General features: G+C 41.4%; 1 protein-coding gene across 2 annotated transcripts in view; it reads right to left on the bottom strand.

The window, feature by feature from the left end:
• The window catches only part of FCHSD1 (FCH and double SH3 domains 1), a 75,673-nt gene that overhangs the window by 22,723 nt on the left and 35,630 nt on the right, over window positions 1–17,320 (bottom strand). For both annotated transcript variants that reach the window (XM_018554884.1, XM_018554883.1), the window contains exons 5-9: window positions 13,427–13,571; window positions 12,075–12,211; window positions 11,199–11,262; window positions 9,465–9,593; window positions 1,615–1,737 (exon numbers count right to left, since the gene is read on the bottom strand). In XM_018554884.1, coding sequence (XP_018410386.1) covers window positions 1,615–1,737; window positions 9,465–9,593; window positions 11,199–11,262; window positions 12,075–12,211; window positions 13,427–13,571 — 598 coding nt within the window. The remainder of the gene's footprint in view (window positions 1–1,614; window positions 1,738–9,464; window positions 9,594–11,198; window positions 11,263–12,074; window positions 12,212–13,426; window positions 13,572–17,320) is intronic.

The following is a 17,320-nucleotide window of genomic DNA, read 5'->3' as shown; positions in this document are numbered from 1 at the left end:
AGGATGGTACAGAACACCTTGGAAAAAGTGCTACAGACAAGTCTCCCTCTGTCTCCAATTCACTAACTACTGGGGCTTCCCTTCCCGCACCTCAGTAAATATGATTATAGATTATTATCCCATATCCTAACAGCAGCTCGCTGCCTCATAGCACTAAATTGGAAACGGGTATCTTCTCCTGCTCCAATAGATTTATACAGAAGAATCAAGGAGGTGCAGACTATGGAAATCCTTACTGCTAGGCTAAAACAATACTTTATCTAAGTATGAAAAAGTATGGAAACCTTGGAATGATTTGGAAGACACTATTCTATAGAGAGGGAGAGATCCCACAACGGACCTCGCAGGACCCTTATATCTTGACAGGACTAGAGGACACCCTTCTTGGCATTTGGGATACATTAATGGTAGGAGGAATCGGAGAGATGGTTGGGTATTTGAATAGGCAGAAGACTGTGGGAGACTCAAACCCGAAAGTGCAATAAACAAATAAAGGTCTAGGAGGTCAGGCAACTCGAGAGATATAATCCTTATACTGATGTGATAAAGATATGATTGTGTGTCGGAATGAGACTGATAGGATAAAGAGTTTGTGTTATTTTGTCTGTTTTGACTGTTAATGATATTAGGATTGGTTTAACGCTGCGCCTCAAGTTGGCAAAAGGCGACTGGAATGGTGAGCAGAAATAACTTCTGGCAGAGGCACATTCTGCTTCTGTAGTTATACACACAGTCTATCATATCATTACGTCTTACTTCAGTAGACACCTAAGCACACGATTGAGATTTACCCCAGGGTAAGCTATAGCGGTTTGTAATAAGCTAAGATATTTTGGAAATGACGTGAATCTTCTGTATGTAACCAACTTGTGAATGTAACTTTTGAAAATAAAGAAAATGTTATTCATAAAAAAAAAAATGCAATTAAGTACCTTAACTATTAACAAAAATGTACACGATACTCAATCGGTGCATAAGTCATTCCTTTCGCTCCAAGCTTGCTCCCGTGACAGACTACAATCTCAGAACAAATTAGTAAACTAATAATACATCACCGGAGTGAGCTTGGAGCGGTGGGTACTTTACAAAGACAGTGCCAGCATGAATTCAGAGATGATTTGAGGATCTACAGCTGAGTGATACACAAATAAGATATATTTTTGTTAACAGTTAAGGTTTTTTAAGATTTAACTCCTTAGTTTAGTGTCAGTTTGAATGAATGATTGTTGGAGGTGGGTTTCAAGTTAACCTGTAGATTCTTACAACCCACTCTTGTTTTTCTCCTATCTTACATTACAAGTGTGCCCTTCTCCAGCGCTATTGGGCTGATCTTTGGTCCTCATCACAGTTCAATAAAGTTCAGCCACTTTGTTTTAAAAAAACAAAAAAACATTTAAATCAGCCAGTCAAGGGTGTGTTATGTGGCATAGCTGAGGCCCCAATCCAGCTCACTTCCAGAATGGCAACAACTGTGACCGATTATGAATGTTTTACTGGATTATGGATTACTGGATGGACCCTTGTCTTTATTCAACCTCACCTACTATGTCAGGTTAGTTTTCTAGCCATTATGACAGGTGCCCTTTAATAAATTGTATAGCTGGTAAATCTTACCTGAAGGGAAGCCTCCAGGTTGTCTGCAAACCGTTCCTGTGTGGATTTACAAATGTTAAGCTCAGTCTTGTTGATCATTGAAAGGTAATCCCGAAGTCTCTCATAAAGATCCCCATCTAAACACTAAAAAAGTTGCAGAATGAAGGAAAAAAATAAAAGTGTGCATCAATAAAAAATCATATGGACATAACTAAAAAGGAAATAAGTCAAGGTTTTGTCAAAATTCATTAAAAACACATTGCACGTTCCCAACTAAAAAAACAAATTCAGCCGGGAAAAAAAGTTCATACTTAGGTGTGAATAGGTCACCCAGTGTTGCAAACATGAACAATTGGTAATAAGCATCACTGTTTTTGATTATTGCCAGAAATTCTGGGTAATGTGCTACTACGTGGACCTCACAGAACTTGTTAAGCATTTATTCTCAAATTTTTGCTTCTGTGAATTTATGCAACATTACTGATTATTGTGATTTCGATTAGCTGCAATGATGGCTAGCTCACTTCATCTGAATGACATTGAAGAAATAAAACTCTGCAGTCTTGCAAGACACTTGTGTAAAGTGGGTGGGCTCTTATCAAACAACACCATTTAGATTATCTTGTTTGATTTGTTTCTTATGTTACATTGTGTATTATATTATAAAGGAATGGAACTTGCACGTGGCAGGGCCAGAAAAGAAAAAAAAAAAAAAAAACCCCAGTCACAGACTATTACAACTACAATATTTATGCCAACTGGGCCAACTGCTAAAGCAAGAAAAAAAGAAACACAGTTTGAACACTGTGTGGTGCTAGTCGCTTTTCTTTTACTTCACATATATATTAGAAACTGAAAGTGCCGGCAAGCACTAAGTTGCAACAGTGACTACTTAACTACTTGAACAAATAAGGTCCTTGCCAAGAAGAAAAGGTTTTGCATCATGAGTTGTAGATAATTTGTAACTGAAGATAAGGCCCAAGTCAAGCAGAGCCGATAGGATCTGCAAACTTTAAAACAGAGATAGAAACAGGAAAAGCATCAGATTAAAACAAATACTCCTTTATGTAAACTGATAAAGAAAAAAATATTTTTAAAAATCAACAGCCTGAGCAGTTGTTTACTCTTCTGTACCATTCGTGCGGTTCGGTCGCGTGGATTTGTCCGCGCTGAATCGCCAGCATGAATTATTCCATACATTCCTATTGGGAGCGTTAATGCGATCGCACGACGCGAACCGACTGCCCCCCGAAATGCTCCCTGAGCTTTTCCTTCATGCTGATCATCGCGGACTCCATATAGATTTGAATGGAAATGCACTTAGCATGTTTTTGGGAGTTTTTAATTGCGTTTCAGTGCTAAAATGCAATTAAAAGCACCCAAAAACGCCCTTTTAAAATTTGCACTGAAACGCATCTGCCCTGGTGTGAATGGGGCCTTATAGAGAAAAGGAGAGTAGGATGTACAGGAATTAATCTGAACTTTCACGAGGGAACCTGAACATGAGTAGTAGTCTCAGGTGAATGTCTGGGTTTAGCTTATGGTACAAGCCAGGGGAAGGAGTGCTGCCAATACCTTCAGAGCTTATTTTAGCAGGGGAGAAAACAAAAGCAACTGGATAAGGTTTTCTAACCTTTACAGTTGCCCATACCCAATAAGCTAGCAGTGTCTGTGGGTAGCCCCTAAAGAGAAGATTAACGTCTTATCAGGTTGAGAATGTGCATGCTCTTGCAAATGTGAGAAGTCACAGTTGCCCAAGAGAAGACATGCAGGCCAAGCTATGGACACACAAGTATTTATATATTCGTAACCGCAATAAATGAGTTTTAAAGGATAAATATACACTTTAAAAGAAAGTGCAAGTAATCTTTTTGCCCCACACCCCTGACCTAAAAGATTCCACCCTCTCCATCCAGAGATCCATACTTACCGAGATGCCCCTGGCACGGTTCCGTAATTGTTTACATCCAGCGCGGTAATAATCTCTCTGCTGGCCACACATGTGCATTACAATCCGATAGACTTCTATGGGACCGTCTCCCAGATTGGAGGACACGGCCAAGAGAGGGAGACATGCAGCACTGGATGTCATGAACAGGGCAACAGCCCTTGGATTTCGGTAAGTATAGATCTGTAGATGGCAAAGGTAGGATTGTTTAGGTCACTTAAGGTGGGCAAAAGGAATAATTGCACCTTGTGTAAAAGTGCACTTTTTCTTTAATGCTAGCTTCACACCTCTGCAGTGCTTTTAACTCATGTTATGTTAACCCATTAAAGTGTGTGGAGTTAAGTCAGGCCATTCATTCTGAATGAGCGGCCACCTCTCCAAAGCACACAGGAAACCTCATATGATCCTTTTTTGGGAACGCAGTACACTACAACATACAGTGGTGTGTTGCGGCACAGTGCTACACAAATTGCTTTAACCAGTTGACATCCGCGGTGTTAATGACCCCTAATGTCACCTGGAGACCCCAAAAGAAGCTGATGAAGCACAGATTTGCTTCATCAGCTTCTTCTCTCTGGCAGTAGGAGCCAGATGACTGACAGGTGAATGCGGAAGTGATGTAATACACATCACTTCTGCATTCACACTACAGACGGAGATCAGCAAGGAGCTGACTCCCTCCCTCCTCCTCCTGACGCCCTCCCGAGCCGGTCCCGGGCCGCAGATGGGCTAGCGGATCCCGGGATTAAAGGTAAGGGGTCATGAGGGGGGAGATGGCGGCACTCGATTGGGGGGGGCGCTCCGAAATGCACGCCATACAACCGATCAGCGGCTCTATAGCCGTTAACGGCTGTAGTAACGAGCGGGTCTTTCCTACCCGTGCGCGCGCAGGAAAAAAATGCCGTCTGGCGACGGCAACCCGCGGATGCGAGTCTGCCGTCCGTCCGTTTTTTCTTAACGGGCGGACGGCAAGAGGTTAATGAGTTTATGTACCATTCAATTTTAGTGGCACTGCAACGTGTAAATGGTGCGGTAATGCAGAACCACCTGCGTTACCGCAAGTCAAAAATGTAAAAGGGGTCTAAAACACCCTCACTGACCTCTGACTGCAGGCACTGGGGAGAATTCATCCTTTAAAGCTCCCCCTGCTCCCAGAAGAGATTCAGCAGCTTAGGTCCTCCAGCAGTGACTTACCAGCCTTTCAGTCTTCTAATCTCAAATAGAAACGCAGTCTGGGAACTGCAGGAGAGGAGGAGCAAGGGGTGGTGAGCTACTTGTTAATTGTAAATACTTGAATCTCTGCAGCCTGGCTACAGGTTAATTTTAAGCAAAAGTCTTTGCAGGATCAAGCATAAATGTTTAAAGCAATCTGCAAAGTGCATACCTTGATGTCAATGGAACAATCTGAAACCATAGTGATCGAAACAGGTTTTCCAAGTCATCCAGTGAACTGCCCCCACCATCACCAAGGCTTAATGGCCAGCAATGTCTCCCGACTCCCATAGACAATAGAGCATGGTCCAATCCTGCTGTCATATTAGGTCTGCTAATCCTTTAAAAAGTAAATCCTCTCAAACAACTTATTTCAAATTCAGGTAGCAAATGACAGTCAAAATCATCCACTGGAAATGTAAGCAATGTTAGTGGGAGATCTCTGCAGTTCAGTGCACAGCTCCAATCATCCATTGCTGTCAAAACAAGGGAGTGTTGGGATTTTTTATACTAATAATGCAAAAGGACAAGGAAAAAAGTGTCCTTAATGTCATGTCACAGTAGCAATCTTCTGTCTGTGGGCAACTTGCCAGCAAAATGATTACTAAAAAAAGCTACTCACCTGCTACTATAGCGTCAACACCACAGACACTTGCTGTACATTGAGGGAGCAATGCCAGCAGGTGAGTGGTTGCTCCCAGTGATCAATCCTGGTGTGACATGACATTTAAACAGCATGAAGTATGAGAATAAGAGACAACAGGCCCTTTAAATTTTTTTTTTTTTTTAAATCCACAACCCACAAATTGTAGATTGCCTTTAAATATACAAAAAGAGCATCCTCTTACAGGATATCTGCAACCACCAACCCCCACCAGAAAATGACCAGTAAAAACATTGAACGCTGCACATTGTTCTTTTGAAAACAACAAAAGTCTTGACACTGGCGTCTTTCCATTTTTGTATATAGATTCTAAATATTGATAAAAGTCAAATCAATAATGCCAAGTTTATTTGTGACTACATCCATTACACAGATCATAAAAGATGGGCATTAAAACAGCTTTTTGTAATCAGAGTATTCTTCTGGGGAATGAGTAAATGAAAATCCTCTCTTCATTGATTAAAATGGCCTAGTCAATTCTTTGTCTCCAGTCGTTTCCAAAAATCAAACATGAATATTGCCAGATAAGGCGTACTATATGGAACACATCAATGACTAATATTTTAAGGCAGGGCCACTACAAATGCACCAAACCTATCAACTGAGCAATACAGTGATTTGCAGAATTATAGTATTTTTGGCAGAAAAAGTAGGAGAAAACAGGTGTTTTCCCCACACCAGCCAATTAAGGTCCTTCTGTCACTTTTTACATAGTTAGTGAGGTTGAAAAAGACAAAGTCCATCGAGTGCAACCTAGAGACAAAGAAGTAAAAAAAAGAAAGAAAGAAGAAAAACCTAAAACAGAATGCTATGCCGACAGCTACCCACAGTTGATCACCAGGAAGGCAAATAAACCGTATAACGCATGGTTTCATTTTTTTCCAATAGGGAAAATTCCTACCTGATCCAAAGACACTCTGGACTGTTCACCTGCAATGGAAATACCATGGGTGTACAGCAGGGTCAATTTTGGGGCCAGCACCTTGGTGAACACCCAAAGTGCAGATGAAAGACCAAGGGGCAGGGCCACAAACTGGTAATTTATGGCCGCCCTGCAAAATGCAGTATTGGCTGATGTACTGAAAAGTTAGGGACCTGTACGTAAGCATCCTCGATGTTCACAGAAGGCAGACAAGTCTTCATGGTTAAGGAAGACAATGACAGATCTTCTAGCACCAATAGATTGCACTACAGATCAATATGGTCTCCTTCAATTTGGGAGTGATGGCAGTAGACTGCGATCTCCCTAGAGATAAAAACTCCTCAGTTAAAAGCTGGAGCAACTCCGAATCAGATTAGTTTTGGGCCTTACAGCGATCACAAATACAATCAGCTGGAAAGGGCCCAGAAGCATGTTTGTGGCATCTGTAATCAGAGTCAGCAAACCGTGATTTGGACCATAAAGTCTTGCATGATCATGACAAAAAAATTCAGTGGAAAAAGGGCAGAGGATGTCGGCACACCCAACAGAGCTAAAGAGGAATCAAATGATGGAATAGATTCCAAGGGTAACATCCAGGCTGCAGATGTTGGAACCGTAAGCAGACATGCTGCAAGTGGACCTGGAGCCATTCGAAGAAATTGGGGGCACCTGGAACAACATAACTGTTTCCTCCATGTGAAGAAACAGACATGTTGTGACTGTATGGTGGTAAGGCAATGTGTAGGCTCAGGTTAGGAGGCAGGGCCTCAGGTACTCAAGAAAGCCCAGAAAACTGGTAGCAGGTAAGGGTTGGACAACTAGAGGTGACCAAAGTTACTGTACGAGGGTAGCAAATCAAAGATTGAAGTTCCACATGATTCTTGAAAGCTGAAGCAGCAGCAGAGAGATGCTGCTATCTCCATGTTGTATGGTGGGAAAGAGCGACACACTCCACCTAGTGTATGGCAACAGCAATCACACACATTAACCCCTTCTGCAGCGAAAACAATGGAAACTGGGAATAACTGGGCCCAGTGACCTATGTAGATAAGGTAGTTTCCAGTACTTTTCTCAAATGGTCTACTCCGTAAGTGAGTCTTCAGAGGCAGGGCAAGCGCTAAGGCAATGCCAATGGCTCTGGACCTGGAAAGTGCTCTGCAGCTAACTTTTACCAAAACAAGGAGTCTGGAAAGCACTCCAATGCAAAACCTAGGGCAAGGTGATCATTTGCAGGCTATCTCCGAAACGCTTAGTCAAGCCTGGTCTGGATGCAGTATTTCAAAAGCCAGGATGAGGACAACCTCTTCAGATAGCTGCAATCAGAGACACAAAATCCCAAAGCAATGTAGAGGAGAGGCTTGATTGAATTTAAAAATAAATAAATAATAGGTCCTTTAACACATCAGAGCTGAAGAAAATATGCCCATCCTCCTAAGACACTAATAAAAAAAACTGAGGCATGCTGGTAGTAGGAGGGGTTAACCTGGGCTGGCCTATGTCTTTTTTGTTTTTTGTTTGCCAGTGTCCAATCCCCCAATAGGCAGTGATATAGCTCAAAGTTTTAAAGCTTCCTTTGTACTGCAATGAACAAAAAACATCCCCCAACCCCCACCCTAATCTATTAAATTCAGAAACTGGCAATTGGATATTAAACGTTGCCAAAATATATAGTGTTCAAACCCAAACTGAAGCTTTTTAGATTTCTACCATACAATTAGGCTACAGTAAGAATGGTAAGCTTTTTTTTTTTTTTAAATGAACATTACTAATTGCTGCAGTAAGGGTTAAAATAACCTGCAACAAAGAAAGCAGTCATCAGGGTCTTCAGTGGTCTCAACATGCCACTTGTCCATTGCTCAGGGATGCGAGTGTTATTGGTCAGAACACTGGGCAAAGGTCCACCAAACTGCTGCGTTCAGTGTTAAGCAACAGTCCCACTTTCTAGGGTGCTGCTAGCACAGGGTATTTTACTCACTGCTGCAGCAAAAAGTACTGTAAAAATAAAAGCAGCCCAAAGTTTTAAAAGTCTGACTGCATTACAGTAGTATAAGAAGTTTAAACTGGGATTTAGGTCTGGGCATCCATCGCTATATCATTGCCTTCACTGACCTGCATAGTACTTTGTGTATGTTTACTATATATCACTATAGCTAAACACGGTTTGTAAAATATTTTACTAAAGTTTCCCTGGAGAGGAGGGGGCACAACCACATGTCCTGCAGGATAAATAGGTTATACCATCATAGCCCCCATAATTCCGTTCTTTGCCAAAGTGCTCCACTTTTGGAAATTAGGAGCTGGTATTCGCTCCATTCATAAAATCCTTAACATCAGGTTTATAGCACAGCAATGTATTCTAAATGACAATCTTCATCTAAAAGTAATCATACATTTCAGACAGAATTTGGCTAATGTCGTGATAGAACGAATACAATGACTCGCAACAGTTATTCAAAGTCAAGGTTAAAACAAAATTAGAGCACATGTAAAGAAACTTTGGGAAGGCAATCCTGCAAGAGTTCTATATTGATTACGAAAATAAAAAAGACTTTCTGAAGAGTCAAGGAATGGGACATACCAATGTTTATCTCCTTATCTGTAGTGGAAGGAACCCTTTGCAATTTAAAGTGTTAAAGGAGAAAGTGCAGGGAGAGTAAAAGATGTTCTCACCGCTGAATAGAGCCAGCATGGGGCATTGCATTGTAGCTACCTCATGCTGGTTAAGACCAAGAGCTGAGCGGTCATGTAACCACTGCTGTGGCATGGCTTTGCGCGTCAGCGGATAACGGCCATTAGTCTGCTATCTGCAGTCTTTGGGTCACAGGAGGACATTAGTAAATGTACCACGTAAATGAGGCCTTAAAAACAAAGCAAAACAGGATCAGAGAGATGAAGAAACTCTTCTGCCTTATACACATAATAGCAGGTACACCATGGAATCTCCCCTTAACTGTTTAAAACGTCTCACAGGTTTCACAGTAAAATATTTTTACATCCAAGTCAGACATTCCAAACTGCAAAGCATTGCCAAATACTTATTTGCACAAACCACAGTGACCACAATTTATACACTTTCCTTATATGGGGAAAAAAGCAAAGACAGCCCAGTTGTGCACTTAACTCACCTTCATGATCTCCGGCAAGTGTGTCAAGTAGTAAAGATCAAGATGGGCATTAGCGGCAGCCAAAGACAAGAGATACTCATTCCGTGCTTCTGATAATTGTTGCGTACAGACCACCAGCTGTGTGGAAAACTACAGCAGAGAAAATGTAATGTCATCCATGGGCAAAACATGAGATTAAACAATATAATGCAGACAGTATGCCCTACAGAAGTGGATTATAATGAAAAATAATTAAATGCAAAAGTTATGGTTGCTAGAGAAAACAAGACTGGAGTTTGAAGTGGATACAACTATGTTGGGAATGTATCCTCGTTTACCGCGATTAACAGTAGTATCGGAATGCTTTGAATGATAAAGGAATGATGGGTTCAGTCTAACTAAAATAGTACTCTGGCCAATAATCCCCCCTAGAGGGTGTCACTGGTGAGATCTTTCTGCCCACTTTGGAGTTTTGGCTGTCCTCCATAAAGATATCAACTGCCAACTTTATTCAAATGCAGGCACTGTTGTGCAAGCACATACCCAGGAGGTCAATTATAATGCATAGCGTATATATGTGGCAAGCATTTAGTGGATCATTCATAAAATGTAACATGCAATGTGCAACTGTGTTCTCTGCCTAATGTAGCAGAGAAAGCTTACCAATTGGAGGAGAGACGGTCATAAGACAGGTCATGTGAGCAGACTCACCTCCCTCTTTTTTTTGTTTTGTTTTTTACAACTACTGTTCAGACTTACTGCGCTCTGAAGTGGCAACTTCAGACTTCCAAAGCCAGCAAAGCAAAAATCGAGAGAGCGAGATAAGAGAAATAAAGAGAGAAAGAGACTATGCAAGTTATTAATTAAGCTGCCAAAGGCAGTGGGATGAGTAACGGAGCCAAAGTGAAGTGAGTCAAACGCCGTTCGGCTATAAACGTTGGACCTGTACAGCTGTTTTTTTAGCCGTACATTGGCTAAAATGAGCCGTATATCGGCTGGCTTCGGTTCAGCTGAGCCGAAGTGAAAGAGCCATTCGACTCGATCTGCTGAGCCGAGCCTCGAGCGGTTCACTCGCTGCCATTCGCTCCTATTCTCATAAGGGCTAAACGACAGAGAGTAAATAGCCGAATGCCGCCTGTTATTCTGCAAGCAGAATAAAACAATTTACACAAAAGAACAGAGAAAAAACAAACAGCGTGGGGTCCCTCTTAAATCATACCAGACCCTTTAGGTCTGGTAGGAATGTTAGAAGGCACCCCAATTGAAAAAAAATAAAATGCATGGGGTTCCCCCCAAAGTCACACCAGGCCATTTAGATTTGGTAGGAATTTTAAGGAAGGGAAAAATTTAACCAGATCCTTAATCTGAGCACAGGCCTGACAGGCAGCGCTTCGGCTTAATCCTTCTGCTCCTTCGTGAATAACCCTCTATATGTTTCAAGTGTAGGACACTAGTTTCTTTGGCAAGAAACAAGTCTTGTAAGTCCCAGTCATCAGATATTGAACATAAATCTAAGTTAACTTCATGTTATAAGTATAACAAGTTGTTAAACAGATGTGTACCAGATGAAAACATTAACTGACTGTGTATTGTACGTTTTGAGGCTTCTGGCATAACTCCTCACCTTAATTTGTCTGGTAGGTCACTCAGGTCTTTAAGATGATAGTTGTCTGAATGCTCTAATCGGTAAAGCCAATGTATTCAGCTCTAGTCTGCTGCCAGGAAACTATTTATGGATGGGGATATTATTCATACCTTGGCACTGAGCTTTTGCAGGCTGGCCTTGGAGTGAAAGATGCTATGATCGCTCTTCTTTAACCTAATAAACAACAGCAAGATTTTATTTGCAATTTTTTTTTCTATCAAAACCAATTATCAACATATTTGGTCTGAGGGTTTAAACATGGAACAAGGGAATATGATTATCCAGAATTTGTTCATACACCTGTTTAGTGATCTCCCAATTGCTGCCTATAAGGCAGATAAGGGAAACACAAATCTGTCTCTATGCATTGCCGCAAAAACAGCAAACCGCAATTAAAAAAAAAATCCAACTCGCATAACTAATGTAACATCAGTGCCCCTTTGCCCTTGTGCATTTATACAGTTGTCTGCACTCTATACACCTTGAAGATGGCTAAAGATAGTGTCAAAAAGCTTGTACGCTGACAATCTCAATCTATCTTTAAAAAGCATAGATACAAAGATCAACTTAATATGAATAAATGTGTGTTCATGTACTAAAACCTTCTTTATATGCATAGTTTGCAAAGGTTTGGTTCCTTTTTGTATGTACTGCATATACATATTCCACTTCCTTTGTGGTCTTTATGATCCTTAAATCTCAGTTCGAGTCTGAGAAATGGGACCTGTCTGATTAGACACCAATAGACTCTAAATCTCTTAAACTGCCGAAGCCAGGGGAGAAGAGAATGCAGGGACTGGTCTAGCAGCCCAGTGGGTCCAAGGTTCAGGTGAGTAATACAGCTTTATTTTAGCCCCCCCTCCCAAGATAAAACTAGCGCTTAAACCTTTGGAATGCGAGGGGTAGTCCCACTGCAAGTGACAGTTTATTCTTTACCTGGAGTTCTTCTTTAATATTCACTAGGGTCATTGTCTAAAGGGTCTCACCTGGTCTCTGTGTCAGCTGCCTTCTCTTTGGCCACCTCGCTGACTCGTTCCATTTGGACATAGCGTTTCTTGGTTTTGCTGACTTCTTTCACAGTTTCCAGTAATTCATTCTGCACTTTCACAAGCTGCTCAATACTCTGCAATCACCACAATTTATATTAGGGTCCATTCACAGGGAACCTAGCTGTCTTTTGCTTGTTGCAGTCCACAACACTGTTTGCTGGTAAGTATAGAACATGTTCAATGCAATTCTACAGGTTGTAATGCATTTGCTACATTGCACTTCACAAAGGTGCTACTTTCATATCCTCTGTAATATACAGCACCACTGACCTGCTTCGTGAGAATATAGTTGCCAGTCAGTTAAGATGTGCAATAAAATAAAAAAGCTTCCTAGTATATACATACAAAAATGCTGTAACTTCTGAAGATACATGCTCTTAAAAAGTGTTATCCTTACCCTTATTCACTGCTTAGCGAGTCACTACCCTGGAATAAGCATGGTTATATCAGGTTGCCAAACACTTGACATACATATACTAATTTGGGTTCACAGAGATACACCAAAGAAAGACACACCAGCTTCAGTGTGTACAGGTTAATTTTAAATAATGCATTTTAGTGCTGAAGACTTAAAACAGTAGTCATGGTATCATCTGTGAAAATGTGCAATGTGCACAGGTCATGAACACAGTTTTTGTTATATAACGGAGCTGGCCCATCAACAATAACTGCAGTGCCCATCCGTGTTTCCCCGAAAATAAGACACTGTCTTATATTTTTTTTTGCCCCCAAAAACCACACTAGGTTTTATTTTCAGGGGATGTCTTATTTTTTTTTTTATGTGCAACAAAATGTACAACAATCTAAAGTTATTCATGTACAACAATCCAAAGTTACCTGGTATCACTCCGACAGTCACAGAAACTGGCGCTCTAGAGGAATATTGGCTAATGCGGCTCTGCTCCCTCCGCCGCCGCAGCCTTGCTTTCTACAGCGGCGGCTTCCTTTGCCATCGGGGACATCGATACCAGCGGTGCAGCAGTGGGGACATCAGACAGTGGACAGCGTGGTAAAATACACCACCATTTACCGGTACACAGTGCAGTACCCTTCTTAGCATCTTGTCTTGAATTGTATTGTAACTGTTATGTCTTTATATAATATATATATATATGTACACACACACACACGCATATACATATATACACATACATATATACATACATACACACACACAATTTATTTTTTTCCTATTTATTTTTCCCCCTGCTTTAACTTTCCCTTTACAGCTTACAATGTTTGAAGCAGTTATTCACTTAGATAATTTTACACAGTATAATATTATTTACCTTTTTCAGGAGTTGCTCCTTCGCAGTACGAACAGTTTTAGCTGCTTCAGCAGTGACGTTCCTATAATTGTCTGCTGCAGTGACTCTTGCCTGTCCTATAAAAACAGCCCCTTCCATCATAGACTTCCACACAGAAAACACGCTCCTACACAGAAACAATATAACAAAAAATAGGTTTATTGGTAAGGCAAACAAGAGTTGGTGCTTCAAGAAATGAACATGTCAAATGAGAAGCAGCTAAAATCTCAAAATCAAATTTTTATTCAAGCTGAAGAAGCTGCTAAAGAGACCCTTACATGAAACATACAGGGGCTGTCTTCGCTAGCCTTTTAAGAATGCTTGTGGCCTGGATGTGATGTGGAACATGTATGCTGTAAAATTGTGTCAAATTTGCTCATCTCTATACTTGTTCCAGGCCAGTGCCCCAAAGACCGTTGGCAATAATGCAGCAGCATGGCAGCCAAGCGACTAGTATTTCATGAAAATGGTCAGCAATGCCATTGACTAGAATGTTGTTTGTTACGACTGGTTTCCGTCAATATATTATTTATTATTACACACACAAATATTGGCAACCCTGCATTTCTGTCAGATAATGCAGCACTTTGCATAGAAAATAGTTTTAGGCATTCTCATGTTTATTTTATTTTGTTTTGGGATTTGTTTTACCAGCTTTTTGACAAAACAAAATGACAGCTTTTTGGTAAAGCCCATCATTCTACTTTTTTCAGAAAAATAAATGAGGCCTTTAAAAGAAAAAAATACAGTCCCTACAGTCAAACATGGTGGAGGTTCACTGTTTTGGGGTTGCTTTGCTTCTTCAGGCACTGGATGTCTTGACTGTGTACATGGCATTATGAAATCTGAAGACTACCAAAGAATTCTGGGGTGCATTGTAGGGCCCAGTGTCAGAAAGTTGGGTCTCCGTCAGAGATCATGGTTCTTGACAATGACCCAAAGCACAAGTCATAAAGCACCCAGAAATCGTTTGACAAGGAGCTGGAGAGTACTCGACTGGCCAGCAATGAGTCCATATCTGAATCCCATAGAGCACCTGTGGAGAGATCTCAAAACAGCAGTTGGGAATAGGAACCCTTCCAATCAGAGATCTGGAGCAGTTGGCGAAAGAAGGGTGGTTCAAAATTCCTGTAGAGAGGTGTAAGAAACTCAGATGGTTACAGGAAGCCATTGATTTCCGTTATTTTTTCCAAGGGCTGTGCTACCAAATATTAATTGAGGGTGCCAATAATTTTGTCCAGTCCATTTTTGGAGTTTTGCGTGGACTGTGTCAGATTTGGCTTTTTTTCCCCTCACCAGTACCAATACAAACAAGAGAAATAAACATGAGAATGTCTAAACATTTGTAATTGCAACAATTTTCTGCCCAAAGTGGTGTATTATCTGACAGAAATGCAGGAGTGCCAATATTTTTGACCATGTATAGGCGAGCTGCTGAAAACAATTAAAAGGAATACTTTGAAAACACATCAGATCTCAATGGGGAAAAATATCATGCTGGATATCTACTGTATACTGGACTGGGTATTGTGTTATGAAAGGATGCCACATCGTTTGATGGAAATGAAAAATTATCAACCTACAGAGGGCTGAATTCAAAGACAACCCAAAAATCATAGTGAACAAATGATGCAGCAGGCTAGTCCATTGTGCTGAAATTTCATTGCAGCAACTCAAAATGGTACTCATTCGTTTGTATGGATGCCCGACAATGTTGGGGCATGCTCCTAATGAGACTACGGATGGTGTCCTGGGGTATCTCCTCCCAGATCTGGACCAGGGCATCACTGAGCTCCTGAACAGACTGAGGTGCAACCTGGCGGCGGCGGATGGACCGAGACATAATGTCCCAGAGGTGTTCTATTGGATTCAGGTCAGACGAGCGTGGGGGCCATTCAATGGTATAAATTCCTTAATCCTCAAGGAACTGGCTGCATACTCACCACATGGGGCCGGGCATTGTCGTGCACCAGGAGGAACCCAGGACCCACTGCACCAGCGTAGGGTCTGACAATGGGTCCAAGGATTTCATCCCAATACCTAATGGCAGTCAGGGTGCCATTGTCTAGCCTGTAGAGGTCTGTGTGTCCTTCATGGATATGCCCCCCCAGACCATCATGGATCCACCACCAAACCAACCAGTCATGCTGAACGATACTACTGGCAGCATACCGTTCTCCATGGCTTCTCCAGACCCTTTCACGTCTGTCACATATGCTCAGGGTGAACCTGCTCTCATCTGTGAAAAGCACAGGGCACCAGTGGTGGACCTGCCAATTCTGGTGTTCAATGGCAAATGCCAGTCGACCTCCACGGTGACGGGCAGTGAGCACAGGGCTCACTAGAGGACGTTGGGCCCTCAGGTCACCCTCATGAAGTCTGTTTCTGATTGTTTAGTCCGAGACATTCACACCACTGGCCTGCTGGAGGTCATTAATGTAGGGCTCTGGCAGTGCTAATCCTGTTCCTCGCACAAAGGAGCAGATACCGGTCCTGCTAATGGGTTAACTACGGCCCTGTCCAGCTCTTCTAGAGTAACTGCCTGTGTCCTGGAATCACCTCCATGCTCTTGAGACTGTGCTGGGAGACACTAAAAAACCTTCCGGCAATGGCGCGTATTGATGTGCCATCCTGGAGGAGTTGGCATGCCTGTGCAACCTCTATAGGGTCCAGGTATCGCCTCATGCTACCATTAGTGACATTGACTCTAGCCAAATGCAAAACTAGTCAAAAAAAGAAAAGATGAGTAAGGGAAAAAATGCCAGTGGCCTCCACCTGTAAAACCATTCCTGTTTTGGAGGTTGTCTCATTGCTGCCCATCTAGTACACCTGTTAATTTCATTAACACCAAAAGCAGCTAAAGCTGATTAACAACCCCCTCTGCTACTTAACTGAACTGATCAATATCCCAAGAGTATCACTGACTTGATGCTATACTCTGATTAAAAAGTGTTTCTTTAATTCTTTTGAGCAGTGTATATACACACACACACACACACACACAAAAACACAAAAACTGTTGCTTATGTTTCTAGTGTGTCATGCCAACTGAATTTGTATATGGTATATTATTTTGCTTAATTGGTTTTCATGCATTAGCTTTTGTCTAAGTCTGCAGGACATATCACGTGTTGCATTACAACTATAAATTCTCCATGGCAGTGTTGCCAACTAATAGCAACTTTAGTTCTCCTAGTTTTTGTTATAGCCCCAGTTTTAGGATAGGTCTTGGCTATTCAAATCAGTAAGTTTTGGCAGCTTACAAGATACAAAACCACAGAGGAAGAGCACATTTCTTAGATGACAGCGGACACCACTGTGTGGCTCAGCTGCAGTTATGTATAAAAAAAAAAAAAATGAATTAGAAATACCAGTTGATGCCATATCATGAAGTAGGAAGCTATAGGCATTAAACACAGGAGTATACACATATTGCAGAGAGAAACTAAATCTTTGACTGGTCCTATTTAGTGGTTTCAACAGCTTAGCACTTTAAAATATTATCCTGTCATCAGGTAAACCAGAGCGGTCCCTAAAATGAGCCATCAACATTTCTAGGTTTTCTCTTTCTTGGGCACTCAAGTCCAACCGTGGAAGTGATCAATAAAGTGAAGTGAATCTTGATGGATTATGAGTGCACATCCAGGCTATGTTAGTGAACATAATTATATATGTATATTTAGATTTTTTTGTAAATCCTTTATTAACATGATTTTAATAAACAGAGTACACAAAAGATAGGCATCAATTAACAAAAGGAGCTCCATAGTCAAACAATACATATACAAAATAGGGACTGAGCAAACATACAAATTAGAGTCACCAGTTTTTGGCCATGTAAGGGGGGGGGGGGAAAAAAGACAAAAGTTAAAAAGA

The sequence above is a fragment of the Nanorana parkeri genome, unplaced genomic scaffold (assembly GCF_000935625.1).
Source record: "Nanorana parkeri isolate BGI_ZX_2015 unplaced genomic scaffold, ASM93562v1 scaffold176, whole genome shotgun sequence".
Taxonomy (NCBI): domain Eukaryota; kingdom Metazoa; phylum Chordata; class Amphibia; order Anura; family Dicroglossidae; genus Nanorana; species Nanorana parkeri.
Note: the sequence above shows the minus strand (reverse complement) of the source record. Positions and strands in the feature narration are given on the sequence as shown.